Below are 15239 nucleotides of genomic sequence, written 5' to 3' on the forward strand. Positions count from 1 at the left end.
TCTTGCAGGATATCATTAGTGCTGAATTCATCCATAAGCTTGAATCCTTGCTTCAAAGAGCTTATCGTCTTCAGGAGGAGTTTGAGGCCACCCTTGGGACCTCTGATCCTGCTTCTCTGGCTAATGATATTGGTGAGTACTACTGTTTTGGTTTTATTGCTTGTATTAATGCCTCTTGTGGAGGGAACTCATGGAAATATTCACTGAGCAGAGCTATTTTTATCAGTAAATAAATGGAATAAATTCCAGGTCTTTCACATTATTATTTAAATCTTGATGTAGTATTTATATTTTAAATAGGAATGAACCGGTGAGAGGGTTTGTTTTATTCCCCTCGTGGATTGTCAGTATATATCAGTATTTTCATAATTCTTCTCAGCTTTGTGAAGTTCATCTTGACTCAGGTATTTAAATACTTATGCAGTACAAATATATGTCCCTCTTCTCACAGCATGGTTGTATGAGAGCATTTCAAAAGAAACCTTCATATATCATCTGAATATTTTAATTGTGGATGGCCTGGTGTAACTTTAAATAAATAAAAGAAAATAAAAAATGCAAAAAAAAAAGCCCAGCCCACAACAAAATGGAACCAGAAGGACAGTAAAATATACCCATTTTCAAAGCTCTCATGCTTAGATTGAAATTTATCATAGGTATTAGTGACTAAACCTGGTATGTTGTAATGGCAAGTCTAATAAGAGTTATTGCTCCTAGACATGCAAATTTCATTTAAAGAATTGATTTAAGATGTTCTTAAATCCTGATATCACTTCACCCTTCATAATTCAGTATCAAGCATCTGATCTCAAATAACTGTCAGACTTGAAAGGCAGAACGTATTCTGAGGTTAGTTTTAGTTTGTAGTCTTGTTTGTTACATTCTGCTTTGGTTTGGTTGGCACAAGGTGGCAGTGCTCTCATCTGTTAGCTTTCACATTATTCTACAACTTCTAAATAGAGATCTGAGTTAGGTGGGAATTAGGTCAAATCTGGCTTCCTGACGTGACTGTGTACGCTTGCAAACATAACATAAGCAGAAAAGTGTTTGGATGTTTTATTTTGATGTCTGAAACCATGAGCCACAAATAAAGTTGCAGAATATATCCTTTTTTAAATAGAAACTTACGTGTAGCTTTGTCCTCAGGCAAGATTAATAAAATGGAATTCAAGGGGCCCAGTGTATTTAGTTGTTGATTGTTGTGTTTCCCTGGAAGTACTTTAAATTGATATTTTATTACTATTATTTTTTTAGATGTGATAATTTTATTCGTTTTCGCAAAGAATGCTCTGTCAATTCTGTCATTTTTCAAATACTATTAGTAGAAATAATTTGTGACCTCCCAAGTAGATATTGCCAGTTACTTCATTATTAATTGCATTTGTGCTGGCCTGGATGTGTGATGGCAATAAAAATAAAGAATTCACTGAGTAGTGCTTCACTGTTCCGGATTTGGGTTTTTTGTCATTACCTTAAATTCACAGCTTGAACAGCTGCATCACTTCCGCAGAAAGTTATTTTAGAACATAAACAGAAGAACATCACCTCACCAAACATTGTGGCACTTAAAAGATTTAATACAGAGGATGTTTTTGTCTCATATTTATTAGATACAGAAACATTTATTCACTTATAATTTCATAGATAATTTAATTTTTCTTGTAGGATATGACTACTGGATATAATGTGTGAATCTTTGAAGAAGGATATTTCTGAGATCAGTTTTTTTTTTTTTGTAACTTTTCTGGTAAGAGACAGAAAAATGTGTTTGTGAGAATGCTTAAGGCATTTTTGTTTTTGTTTTTCCTTTAGTTTTTACTTGGTAACACAGAGAAAGAAAATGAAAGGAGTTCTCAACAGACTTTCCCTTACTACCCCTAAAATGTATATATTGACATATAATACTCATTTTGTTTCACTGAAGCTTTGTATAATTCTTTTACAAAATGATAGTCCTGGATAATTCACATCTAAAACTCATGAAGGAAGCTGGATAAAGAAAGCACCCTAATCCATCATGTACCAATCGCTGAACTTGGAAAGAGGAAAATGTTCTAAATGATTGGGAAATTGCCAATAGAGTTACAAATGAGGAGGGAAAAAAAAACGGGGGAGGAGGCTGGTGAAAGAAAAAGCACAAACCAAAATGTCATGCCAATGAAATAACGGAGTTAATAATTCAATGTTCTGTTACCTCAGATGATAGAAGCTGTAATTAGTGCCAGTCGATATGATTTCTTAGGAACTAGCTTTTCTTGATCTGTAGGTTTTATTGAGAGATGTGCAATTTTGAGAACTGATATAACATATATTGGATGATAAGAATTAGCTTGCTGACTTGAACATTTGTTGATGCTCTGCCCACTATTAGGGGAGGAATTGTAGAAAAATATTTTAGGATAATTTGTTGGTCAAACATTGTAATTTTATCAAATATGTAGTTGATGATAAAATTGTTCATGTGACTTGAAGCTGATGAAACATAATTTAGGGCATTAAAACATTGATTAATAAAGTGTTAATAATATTGACATGAATTATCTTTTTGATTGTGTTTGAATATAGGCAAGTATGAATTGTACATAGATGTGGGAGATTTAAAAAAAAATAGGAAAAATATGCCTCAAAATCAGTGTAAGTTATCAGAATGTGCTGTAGGAGAAAAAACTCTCAAACACTACTAATCTTTGACTATGTGACAAGGACAGTATCAGCATATTTGCAGAGATACGGTCTTGTTTCTGTATGGCTTTAGGATACTGTGTACCTGTTCTGTTTATTTCCTTTTGAGAGAAGAGGATGCGTGTGGGGCTTAGATGGTTACTGTAGTCTTTTTGGCATTTAAATGTCCAGCATTGTGACTGCTACTTTTTATTCTTTCATAGACCTTTGAGAAAAAGCCTTTGTTCTCCTATGTAGGTAACCAGAAAATGCTTTGCCTTATTGATTTTGCTTGGTTTTATTTTCCTCATCTCTGATTACATATATTTTGTGACATTTTTTCTTCAGTTTTCTCCATCTTTAGTACTTGTCATTAACCACAGCTGGAAGCAGGGCTCTGGCAATGGGGCAGATGCTATCAAGTGTTATCAAAGGACTTGCTGCAAAACATCTGACTAGTATTCCTTATTACAAAACTCTCAGTTATAGTGAAATCCAAATCTGGCCAGGAGGGAAATTTTCAAAGTTAAAGTTACCCATCGATTTCTGCTTTTTCAGTTTCCTCTGAAAATATTCAGCCAAAGCTCTGGGGCTCCTGAACCCACTTTCCCATCTACTTGTTGGGCAGGAGAATATCTCATGAGTAATCATCTTTAGATGTTGTTCTTCTCAGGGTCTAATTTTCTCTAAGTAAGAAGTTAGTGCTGCTGTTGACTGATGTTCTTCTAAATTTTGTGCTCCTTACTTTCCAGGTCTGATAGTTTGACAGTTCTGTGAGTTGTACCGAGGTCCCTGTTGCTGTGTAGCTCTGTGCATTATTTTGCTGTGAAAGACCACGGAATGGGTGCTGCAGGCGGGGACACACTGCTGACATCTGTCTCATACCACAAACTTGCTTTTTTTTGTGTGATCTCATTCACTAGTTGAAGTTGTTTGACATGATAAACAATTTGCCAGCGTGCTTTGAGAGAGAGAATTCTGGAGGAAGCTATTGGTAATGTGCTATGTGGGAGAGTCAGGAACAAGTTACCTGGGATACTGTTAGAATACAGTCGCTTGTCACTGCAACTAGTCTCTTTTGTGATGTGGCTGAAGTGCTTCTTTGCTGCTTGCTGTGACAGGTGAAAGATGGCTTGTCAGAGCAAGCAATCATCACTTGAAGTGGCTGCATGCTCTAGTCGAATATTCAACTTTACACCTGCTAAATAAATACCTCTTGTGGGTAGATTTCTGCCAGGTTGTTACTGCCATTCTTATTAATTGCAAATTGTCTCTTTCAACTCAGTAACCTATTGTTGAGTTAGAAATGAATACAGTCCTGGAAAAGATTTACATTTTAAAAAGATAAACTAATGGGACCTAATTGTGTTCACTATGATTGTGCTCCCTACTGGACTTTTAGAATTATCATAGAAGCCAGCAAGCTAAAAATGATCTGTAAAGCACAAGAATTCCTGAATGTGAAATTAAAAGAAATACCTAGGGCTAAGCTGCTGTTGGTTTTATGCTGATTGATTCTCTTAAGAATGAAAACTAGGACTGGAAAGCCTAGAAGCAGGCATTCCTGGGGCAGGCATAAGCTACTCTGAATCAGGAAGAAGGCAATTGGCAGAAAAGACATTGTAGAGCTCCTTGACAGTATTTAATTCCTAATTCTTAAAAGTATTGTTTTGATTTCAACTATGAAAAGGAATGCTGACGCTCAAGCTAATATATGTATACTGTTCCCTAAACTTTTTGATAAATTAATAAATACATTTTATACATTAGTAATTAATAATTAGATTTAAATTTAAAAATATTTGTTTAATTAACTTTTTGTTTATACCTTTTACAACAAGCAGAAGATCTGTCAGGAAGGTCTGTGTTGTTGGATGATAGGTATGTCTGTTTCTTTTTTTAATTTTCTCCTCACTCTCCAAGATATGCCTGGCATTTGGGAGAGAATGAGCACAGTCTATAACCTAGTGACAAAAACTCTCGGGAGAACTTGTTTATTAGAACCCTCTTCTTTAGCTGCTCTTAAACAGGGAAGCCTTTGCATAATAGGCAAAGCTATTGAAGGGTTGTTTTTATATATTTAATCAGCACAGACTTCTTAATGTTTTGCTGTCTGTTGGTGAATGTGTGAGGTCTGTTTCTTCCTGCTTATAAATTATTAATGGAAAATATTTAGTTTGAGAGTACCACACTTTATTTGGTTACACACAAGAAATATTTCTGTTTCTAATTCTCAGATAGGCACTGTTTAGGAGCTCAGCAGTTCTGAACAGTTCACTTAGTTGTTCTGCCTAGTGGTATATACCATAAAATAATTTCCAAGTGGTTTAACTTTTTGAAATGAAATGACAGATATTTGAATTGTAGAGGATGCTCTTCAACTATCAGTAATATTTCAGACTTTGCTCTAAAGCCATAGTTGGCCAGTATTAGTAACACTAACTCTCCAAATTGCATTCAGCAGAATTCTTTGCCCAAAAGTCCGTAAAGGCAGGATGCTGGGATTGTGAGATTGGTAGGTAAAGGTTCAATTCAAAATGTAAACAAAAACATTTCTACAAGCTTTATGTGTATTGAAAGATCATAATGCTTGGTTTTTTCAGCAATATTCTGTCAGTTTTAGTAGTATCGTGCTTGAAAGTCAAACGGTTTTGCATGGACCTGCCCAGAAGTTTTCAGTTCTGAAAAGGTTGTTTTTTGATAATCTGTATCTTTGTGCTGATATTTGATAACCTGGAGTGTATACTTGTATTTCTTCTACAAGCTGAAGCTCAGATGCCTTTTCCTTGCATAGTAAATGGATTAGTTGCAATTATCTCAGCAGTGACTCAGAATAATCTTTTTGTCTCTACCAGAGCCAGCATTGGAAATCACTTATAGTACGTTAGCTTGGGGTGATGCAACTAGAAACATCTGAAAACACTTCAGGTAGGATTAGATAGTGTCTGTTAGCACATGCCCCCCAGCAGTGCTCTCTAGGTCAGACCATGTGGGTGTTTGTATGCCTTGTTACTTTTCTGCAAGTAACATCTCCGAAACCTGCCTTCTTTGTGTCAAAATTCCTGCTGAACCCCTCATCACTCTCACTTCATGAATCTTACTGTGTTCTCATGCCATACGCTTGTCCTTTTAAAATTTGCTCCTCTTTGTGGACTTAACTGTTGTTTATAAAAAATTTTGGTTTTTTTGTGACCATTTCTGCCATTAAGGAGTCCATTCAAGAGCTTATCTTCAAATGAAATGCAAATTTCTTCCTCCTTCTATCTCTAAGAGCTATTGATAACTTCACTGTCATCACACTACCTGATTTAAATTCCTGAACTTTGTTCTGCTGGTTGATCCCATGTTTCTCTTCACAGTCTTCCAAACAAAGCCTGTCTACAATTTCTTGATTGCTTCTACTTGTTCCTGGCAATGTGATAGCAGCTGCAATCGTTTCTTTCCCAGTGTCTTCCATTAACATAAGCTTCCTGCCTCCTTTCAATTGTCCAGGCAGTGCTTCATCACTCATAGCCCTTCATCTTAATTCAGAACAGAATTACGAATTAGCTTGTAATTAACGAAGAGCATAATGTAATTAAATTAATCCTCAAAACAAAAATAAGATTGGCTGTCTAAAATACTTTCACAAATATTGAAATAAAATATTTTTAATATTTTGTTAGGTGTTATTTGGTGTTTCCTTCCATTTTGCAAGAAGAGTGAACTATGAAAGTCAGTGATGACCATTATTCATACTGTCAAAGATTAAACTAGATATTGCTCCATGGACAGAAATGACACAATGATATAAGCAGAAGGGTATTGGAAATTAAAAGCTGGTTTCTGGTAGGGCTAAGTTCTTCATCCATCCAGCACTGAAGTTTGAATTAAAACCTAGAACCTGCTGAAATGGTTACATAAGTGTATAAATTTTCCTAGATGGGAACACATGGCATGGAATGTCGTGGTGTTGCTTTTAAGGTAAGTACTGACTGCTGAACAGTAAGGAGAGCGTTGCAGTTCAAAGCAGAGAATCAAAACAGCTGAACAGGTCAGATTATAGGTACACGTAGTCTAATATTCAGTTTCCAATAGTGGTTGGCAGTAGTTTTGATAGGAGTTTAAGAATAGACTGCGCATAAAAGAGTCTTTCTTTAGCAGAACTCTTGGCTTCCAGGCTATGGCTAGAGGCTGCCGTAGCCAAGTTTACCTCTGACCATCTGTTTTCAGATCAGCCCTTTGAATCATTTTATGCTTTCAGCTCTCACAGTGTCTTATAGCTATGACTTACCACACCTTTATCATTTTAAAATAACGAGAGGGAAAAAAATCCACCTAGAAAGAACGGTGCAGTTGCTATGAAATCTAATAAATCTTTCTCCCTGCTATTTATAATGAAATCTCTTGATATTCTCCTTTCCCTCTTCTCTTTTCAACCTTCTTGTACATACACAAAACCTTCCTGACTGTTATTTATTGCTTCTCATTTCAGTTGAACTCCAGTCCTTCACATCTTTTCTTGTGTGAAAGCCGTTGCGTACTTGTGTTTATACTGGATAGCTTTCAGTGTAGTTTTCCAAGCTTCAGTGTATACTTTCTTTCTGAATACCTTGGCCAAAACTTATTATGTAGAATTCATATGATGCAGATGAAATAAGGGCTTATAGTGACATAATTTCTATCTCCCAATAACTTCTGGCATTCTGGTTGTGTTTTCTACTAGATGACCTAAGAACAGTCGCTGCACATCTTTTTTATGAGCTGTTTCTATTATTGGGTTCCTGTAGGTCGGGTTGTTCTTGTGCATTCATTTGCTGTTAGTAAATGGCTAGTCAAGTGGTGAAACAAATTAGACACTTAGTAAGCTGCTTCTGAATCTCATTTTGTTCATTCAGACAGCTTAAATATCCTGCTTCTGTAGTCAGCTCTTTTCCCTTATCTCTTCACCTCTTTGATTCATTTATTTTTTTAATCTGTGAATTTATTTTAATGAAAATGTTGCCCTATATCTCAGTCCATATTTCTGTGGGAATCTTTTAATAGCTTCTCACCTTTTCTTATTTTTATTTTATTTTTAACTTGCTGTTATCATTGAGAGGTCTTTCCCTCTTATAACAGCTGTAATTTCTTCATTGGTTTTGGTAGGTGAGTTTTTTGAAAGCTTTTCTAGGACAAAATATTAATTAAATCACTTTCCACAAGCTGATTGATTATTTCAGGAAAGCTACACTTCTTTTCTAAGGTGTGGAGTATGATTCTCATGTTCTCTGGACATACTGCAAATCCATGATCGGTCATAATTCTTTATTGTATTCTTTGTCAGTTGTTTGTTACAGGGTTCATACCTGCTCTCTATGGTTAAATGTCAGTGGAGCCATAGTAGTTTACATTAGGCTGCCTTTAATTTGTGTCACCAGCTGTTGTGAAAAGCTGTTGTGACAATCAGTAGTTCATCAGTTTTTCATACTTAATCCTTTTTGAAAACTCATTGTCTGCCATGTCCTAATTTGTTGTCTGTTCCTTTTACATCTTATTTGTTGGCTATTCTTTTGCTTAGTTCAAATCTGTTTTTTTTTGTTTTTTCTTTTTGATGTTTGTTTTTGTTTTTCACCTTTTCACACCTATCTACCTACTCTTTGTGTAAGGGAAAGTGATCATTTTCCCCACACATCAGGACTGGATTTCATAAATCTTGCCTTCATTTTGAATACTTCTGAAGAGTGGTTAATATGGGATACGTAGAAACAGCCCTCCAAAGGCAGGAAGTCACATTGTTGGTTCCTTTTATTATTATTTTTATTCCTTTTTTATACCACTTTTCTTCTGGTATATTCTCAACAAGTTAAGAATTTACAAACTTTCTTTCTTACTAAAGAGGATGTATATACACTTAGTCTGTGTGTTTATATACATTCTGAATATAAATGTTCCACAGGCAGGAAAAATCATACCAGACAAATGGCAAGCTGTGGGGGTGGGAGAAGTGTTTATTTTTCTGGCTGGAGTACTGCAGTGTGGGGTTATATAAACTGATGATCAAGAACATGTTTTGGCCCATAGGCCTAATTCCTGCTTCAGAACTTCAACTAGAAATAATTTATTGTTGCATTAAAGTCTATTTTTGGAGAGGCTTGTCTGAAACTTTCTTGGGGAAAATGAAAGGAGAGCAGGAATGGGGCAAGAGAGATATAGACAGAATGATTTTTCAGTATTTAAGATGACTTTGGATATTTTAGCTTCATAGCAGAGTCTAAAAAATGCGTAACATCAAGATCAAATATTGACAGACTATACAAAATCAGCAAATTTTGCTCTCAGCACTATAGTTCCTTTATCATTTAAATAGGTAATTGATACTAAAATAAATCAACTTTTATCTGCAGTTTATGTTCAAGGGTTTGGGATGAAAACATTGTGTGCACACATGCAAGGGTGAACTGTTTTTCTTAACCTGTGTGCCTGTTGTGCTCGAGTCTTGCTGCCAGTTAACCCAGAGACCCTGACCCATGGGCCCAACATAACGGCTGTAATGTATCTACACAGCACAGTCTTCAACAACCACTGTCACTACAACATTACACTTTTATTTACTGCTGGTATAGCTTGTCCCTTAATTTATTGTGTGGCTCTGTGGCTGGAAGGCATAAGTAGCATGTGTAAGCATTCCTTTTCCTAAGGGCATTTTTATATCTTAGAATTTTCATAATCTTTTGCCTTAACTTTCCTTCCTTTCAAAGTTGAGCCTCTAGGTATAGGTATACCTATTTATCTAGGAAGTTAGAGCAAAGATGCTGTGAGTATAAAGAGAGTAAAATTTGTTAGTTTTGTATTGGTTTTCTCTTATGCATATTCTTATACACTCAGCTACAAAAAACTTACAGAACTGTGGTTTTGAGATTGGACTATCAAAAGGGAAATAAATTAATCTTACTTGGTGGTATGTCTGGTCTGTATGCAATGTCCCACCTGGTAGTAGCAAAGTGCTGTGGAGCATCTGATTCAGGAGTATCTGATTCAAGAGCACATGCTGGTCACACGAGGCTTTGTTCTCTCTACTGCTATTTAAAGCTGTCCTTGTTCTACATGCAGAAATGCCTGCAAATATTTGAAGGCAAACATGTAAGTATTTCCAGATTGCAAAGAACAGATGTAATTTAGGCTTTATTTTTAATTAATGATGGATAGTTAATATATTGACTAGGTTGCAGCTTGAACTGCATATGCTGGAGTAGCTGGCTAAGCAGTGTCAAGTGTCACAGGTCAGGGTGCATTGATTGTTAAACATAATTCAAGTATTAATGGGTTGTTACTAATGCATTTGACAATCTCAATATTATTTAGAGGAAGAACTTTTCATACAGTATTAACTTTGAAAAAGGTTCTCAACTAATTCTTTCTTACTGTCAAGGCAAGAGGAATGCACACAGGCACTGGTCTGTAGGGCATTTAAGATAGTATTTAAATCTTAGTGCTTTAAGTTACACATGTATCTTGCTAATTTAGGTTCGTGAAGTGAATGCTGTGTGAATCTGGGTTGGCAGAAGCTGGTCACATTCCAGAATGGATTTAGTGGAGTCTGCACAATACTGTAACTCTTCTTCCCTGAAGTAGTCTGCTTTTTCAGCAATAGTTGGTTCTGTCTTCCTAACCTAATGCTTATTCCTGGGATAAAAACCTATCTATCTCATCACTGCCTTCAGACCTGCAAGCTGGATCACGTGCATGTTAATGTGATCACGTTTCAGGAGTAAAGTGTTCTGCACTTTTAAAATACATTTTTATTAGCAACTGCTAGACAGTACACTTTTCTTTCAATGTAAGAACAAATGAATTCGTGGGTTCCTTTTGTCAGTCTGTCTTTCTTACTTTGAAATGCAAATATGCTTCAGGGATAATACTCTGGTTAAAGAAAAATCTTTCCAGTGATCTTGTGTTTGACATGTCGCTTCAAAGGGAACGTGCTGGATGATCTCATACCCTTACATTCTTTCCAGCAAAACAGTCCATATGCTAGTATATGAAATGATATATAGATAAAGTATATAAGGAACCTCATGAAGCAGGAAGTTTCAAAGTTTCAGGTAGGAAAAGAGTGAGAGGTACCACTAGCAATGAATGTTTGCAAATATCTTACTTGTAATGGTTTTTCTTTTTTAGATTTTTTTTAGATTTACCCAGGTATGTTAGGGCAGAGGCCAAAGGGACAAGTTCATTGCATTTTAGACCACTTTCAGTTCTGGTAAGAAGACTTTCCTGCATAACCTGCTTGGTTGCAGGATGCAATGGATGCCTCTGATATAGGAAACACATGTAGAATTAGTTCTTTTAATATATAAACCTCAAAATTAACCTTGTATTTCCTTTTCCTTAGAATATGGCACTGCATTTTGAATCTGCTCTGCATCACAGTGAGTTAATGTGCTATCACGCTGTCTGTGACTGAACAGACCATTCTATTGTCAGTAGAAAGTGCATGTGCAAAAATAGTGTCAGGTTGTGCTTGTTTTTAAGATGTGAAGAACTAAGAAAAGGCAGTGACGTTCAAATCTGATGACTAAGGCATCTGGCAATCTTCACAGTGCTGTGCTATAAATCCCCACTGGACAGCCCACGTTTTAAAATAAGCACCATGTGAATTCAAACTAGACTTTGCTATGGGCAGAATAGATGTTACACTTTTTGAACTACAGGAGAGCGGAGTGCTCCAATGAAGAGGATGTGGCGACAACTTTGTTTTGCGTTTCCAAAGAAATGAAAATGGAAGGAGACAATGTGAGATGTAGTTTATACAGAATATAAATCTCAAATTTGTTTCAGACTCATAGATTCACATCAGGCAGAGAATCAGAGCAGTAAACCAGTAGTAAAACATTTACTTTGTATTTACTAAATTGATTTCTGAGCTGTCAGCATATATGATGCATTAGTTCAGGTTATCAAGTACACATTAGATGCTGTTATATTTTCTTGAAATTCAGATGTTAACAATTTAGCACCATGCATGTTTATCTTGCCTCTTCTTTAAGACTTGGAGAGCTTCTAATACTGAAGGTTTTCTATTTTGAGATTTTGGTTTTAAAATAAAGCATGCCACGATGATTCAGAAAGTTTTCACAGGTCATGTTCTTTACAATAATAATTTGATTAATCTCTGACCTTTCAAAAAAATAACTATCAGAAAATATTCCAATTCAGTTACCAAATTTGTGGAAGGCTTGTTTACAAGATCTAAATTTTGAAAGAATAATTTCATTTACCAGCAATTTGGAATATCAGACCCTTGTTAATGTAGCTGTTTCTGATAGACGGGAAATAAACCATACTAACATTCTTGTCTTAGGTATACTTGACGTTTACTTAGACTGAAATGAAACTTGCTTACAGACAGGCATTTTGTGCTGTGTTTTTCTTTGCTGGATGAGAGCATTCAAGGTGCTTGCTTTGACTGTTTTAGAATGTACAAGTGGCAGCCAACTTGCTCTGTTTTGTACATCAGTAAGCATGTGATGGTCAGTAGATAATAGAACTTTAGGGACAAAGTCAATATCACAAAGCTCTGAAAATAACCAGATTACTTAAAACATTCTGGAAATTGCTTTTACTTCTTTCTGAAGTATGTGGAAGATCTCTTAAAGATTACAAGGTTATTTTAGGCAAGTTGCATTTCTTTCCAGACAGTTGTCTGCTTGAAAACTACTGAGGCATTTGTTAAGAAGGGTATAATCAAAAGACTAGTTAGCTTGGCCAAAGGTTCCCTTTAAAAGTCTGTGCAGATCTATGAGTACCAGGAGGAAGGAGAAATTGTGAATGCTCAGTATGCAGTGCTGTCCCATATCCAAGTTATTCCCTTTCATTGAACCTCTGCTCTGGTGGCTGAGCTCCTAGTGAGGCACTGGCAGGCAGAGGTTGTGTCTACCACAGGGCCTGATGGAGGTGGGGGCACAAACCATCAGACTGAGCAGCCATCAGCTGTGTGATATACATATATATATGATCTCTGATTAACTCTTGCTTAGTGTGCTTGGGTCTGTATCAGAGAAGTCCTAACGGAAAAATGGCCAGAAGTGTTTTGCATGCTGGCATACTGGTAGAGTACAAGAGTTGGTTAGATGTTTTCAGAAAACCCAGATCTAATATATGGAGTTATAGAATCGTTATGGTTGGAAGATATGATGATAGGTGTTAAGTCAGGAGTGGCTTCTGGTCACCCTACTCTGTCCTTGGCCAAACTTTAACTGCTGTTATAAGATGGTCAACAGAAAGTGCCATCTGAAGGTAGAGATTACTTCATGTCATGTTTTTAAAATGAGAAGAAAATTCACTGCTTTCTAGGTGCATCCTTTAAGACGTCATGTAATACATTAGTAACTACTTGGTAGGACTGATGAATTTCTAAAGAATATTCAGTCAACTCTGTCAGCATTATGACTATTTATAAATGTAAACAGAGCTGCTTCTGCTGCTTCAACAACAGTGCTGACAAAACACTGCTGTGTGTGACCCAGCTAGAAGACAGCAACACATTCTTTTGAAATTGAATTATGTGTAATTCATGCTGCTGTGCTCTCTCAACTTGATTATTGTAATTCCTTTGTTTTTTTCCCCACTTACCCAAGGGATCTGACTAGTGCCAAACACGGTAGCTATCTGTGGTAGCCTGGCAGAACAGGGGGAATGTGTTACTTTTTGGTATACTCTGTCTTTTTGTAGGTGAATTTCTCCTTTCCAGAGTCTATCCCAGGTATCCAGATATCCCAGTCTATCCTGGCCATAGTTATTTTGTTGAAGGGGTTTTCCTTCCCCCATCCTGCTTTCCCACCCATTGTGTTTTGCTGAAGTGAGTGTCTGGGGATAATAGGAAGCCATGGCTTCACTGGTGGCATTCAGAACTGGATTCCTTAACTCCCAGTGAATTCTTTGTCAGCAGATAAGTGCTTTCCTTTTTTAGCTGCTGCATGCAAGCGCAGAGCTCACTTGCAAACCCGCACCATTTTTTCACTTGTGGTAGTAGAAAAGATAACATATGAATGCTTTCCAGAGTTTAAAACGTTATTTTAGGTGAATTCTTCACAAATGAATGCTAAGAAGTTGATTTCTGTGCAATTCCATCTCTAAAGTCAAATGCTGTTTTGAGAGTTGAGGTATTAAATTTTTTGGTCTATCAGTGCTTGGGAACCTACCAGAGATCAAACAAAGAAATATCCCAGAATAGTGCCCTGTAGGTTTGAAGTGTGGGGTTTTTTGGGTTTTTTTTTTTGGTGTTCATTATTTTTTTACATTATTACTTATCATTATTATTGTTTGTTTGCATAATCTTACAAAGCTGGAGTTAATTTCACAAGCTGTAGCCATACTCTGTATTCTTAGCCTTTTGAAATCCTTTAATCTAATGTTAGAGGCAGTTAGGTATTTTAATGCACTTCAGCTTAGTGCCTTTAGGGTGATTACTGTTGTCACATCTGCAATTCCACTTCGTCCTCTTTACAAATAGAAATGAACGTTAAATAACTTCTCAAATAAGTAAAGTATATTTGAAGCTCTCATAGTCACTAGTATTCCTTTCTTTAAGATATTAGCCTACAAAAGAACTTGGGATGGCTGTACCAGCAGATGCAGCCAAGGATGGGTGGGTTCCTCCTGCAGCTGTTCATTCCAGGATTTATATTGTGCTGCTGTCTCTTTTTTTCATGTTCTTGTGTCTAAGAATGTTCTCCTGGTACTTGTATGGTATGTACTCCAGCTGCAACTGAATTTTCACCCTATGTTTTCACAATGGTGTGTTTTCTGTGCAGTGTGAGTTTCAATACGCACCTGCAAAACTAAGGGTGTTTTAGAGTACTGGGGCTGTGGCAGCCAGCAGTAGCTGACCAGGACTGTTGGTTTGTTTGTTTCAACTTGTATTTATATGGTCATACCTCTTGTCAAAGCATTAGTATGATTTCATTTGCAACCTTTTGAGAATAAATATTTGGTCATAGCATTCAAGTTTTTGTGCCCCTTTGTAACAGGAGGGTTTTTTGTATGTGTGTGGGAGGGAAAATTATCCATATTCAGCAAACATTTAAAAAGATTTTGGCTTGGTGAAAGATTTAGGTCCCTATTAGGAAAATTGGAATTATGACTCCTTCAACAAATATAAATAATTTATCGTCTGATTTAAAACAAACAAACAACAAAAAAACAAACAAACAAAAAAAACCAGCCTAATGCTACCACAGTCAGCTATACAGCCTTACTTAAAAAGTTAATTATAAATGTTCACTAAGTTAAAAATTTTACACTAATTATCATTTTTTTTTATTTTACTCATCCCCTTTCCTCATTACTGCATACTTGTGGTTAGGGGTAACAAATCAGAGTGGAGTTAGATATGTATTTGTCTATCTTAGATTGACCAAAAACATATTTGATCAGGAGTCTAATCCTTCCCTGACATAGTAGGGTATTCTCTTCCAGTCTTTTAACATGATATGCATTACATTTCTGGCCACTGTACCATGTAAAGTTGGTATGAAACTGCCAACTTTACTGTAGCTGGGACTGGGGCCTTTCCCACGAAGATGGCAGAGACTTCATGGGATTGAGCCTGGGTTGAC

At 36.3% G+C, this 15239-nt stretch overlaps 1 protein-coding gene across 3 annotated transcripts in view; it reads left to right on the forward strand.

The window, feature by feature from the left end:
- MIGA1 (mitoguardin 1) overlaps positions 1-15239 on the forward strand; it is a 32869-nt gene that overhangs the window by 6023 nt on the left and 11607 nt on the right. For all 3 annotated transcript variants that reach the window (XM_065740557.1, XM_065740569.1, XM_065740561.1), the window contains one exon: positions 9-132. In XM_065740557.1, coding sequence (XP_065596629.1) covers positions 9-132 — 124 coding nt within the window. The remainder of the gene's footprint in view (positions 1-8; positions 133-15239) is intronic.

This window comes from Cyrtonyx montezumae, unplaced genomic scaffold (genome assembly GCF_038088225.1).
Source record: "Cyrtonyx montezumae isolate F1298 unplaced genomic scaffold, pur_monq_1.0 scaffold_1, whole genome shotgun sequence".
In the NCBI taxonomy this organism is placed as follows: domain Eukaryota; kingdom Metazoa; phylum Chordata; class Aves; order Galliformes; family Odontophoridae; genus Cyrtonyx; species Cyrtonyx montezumae.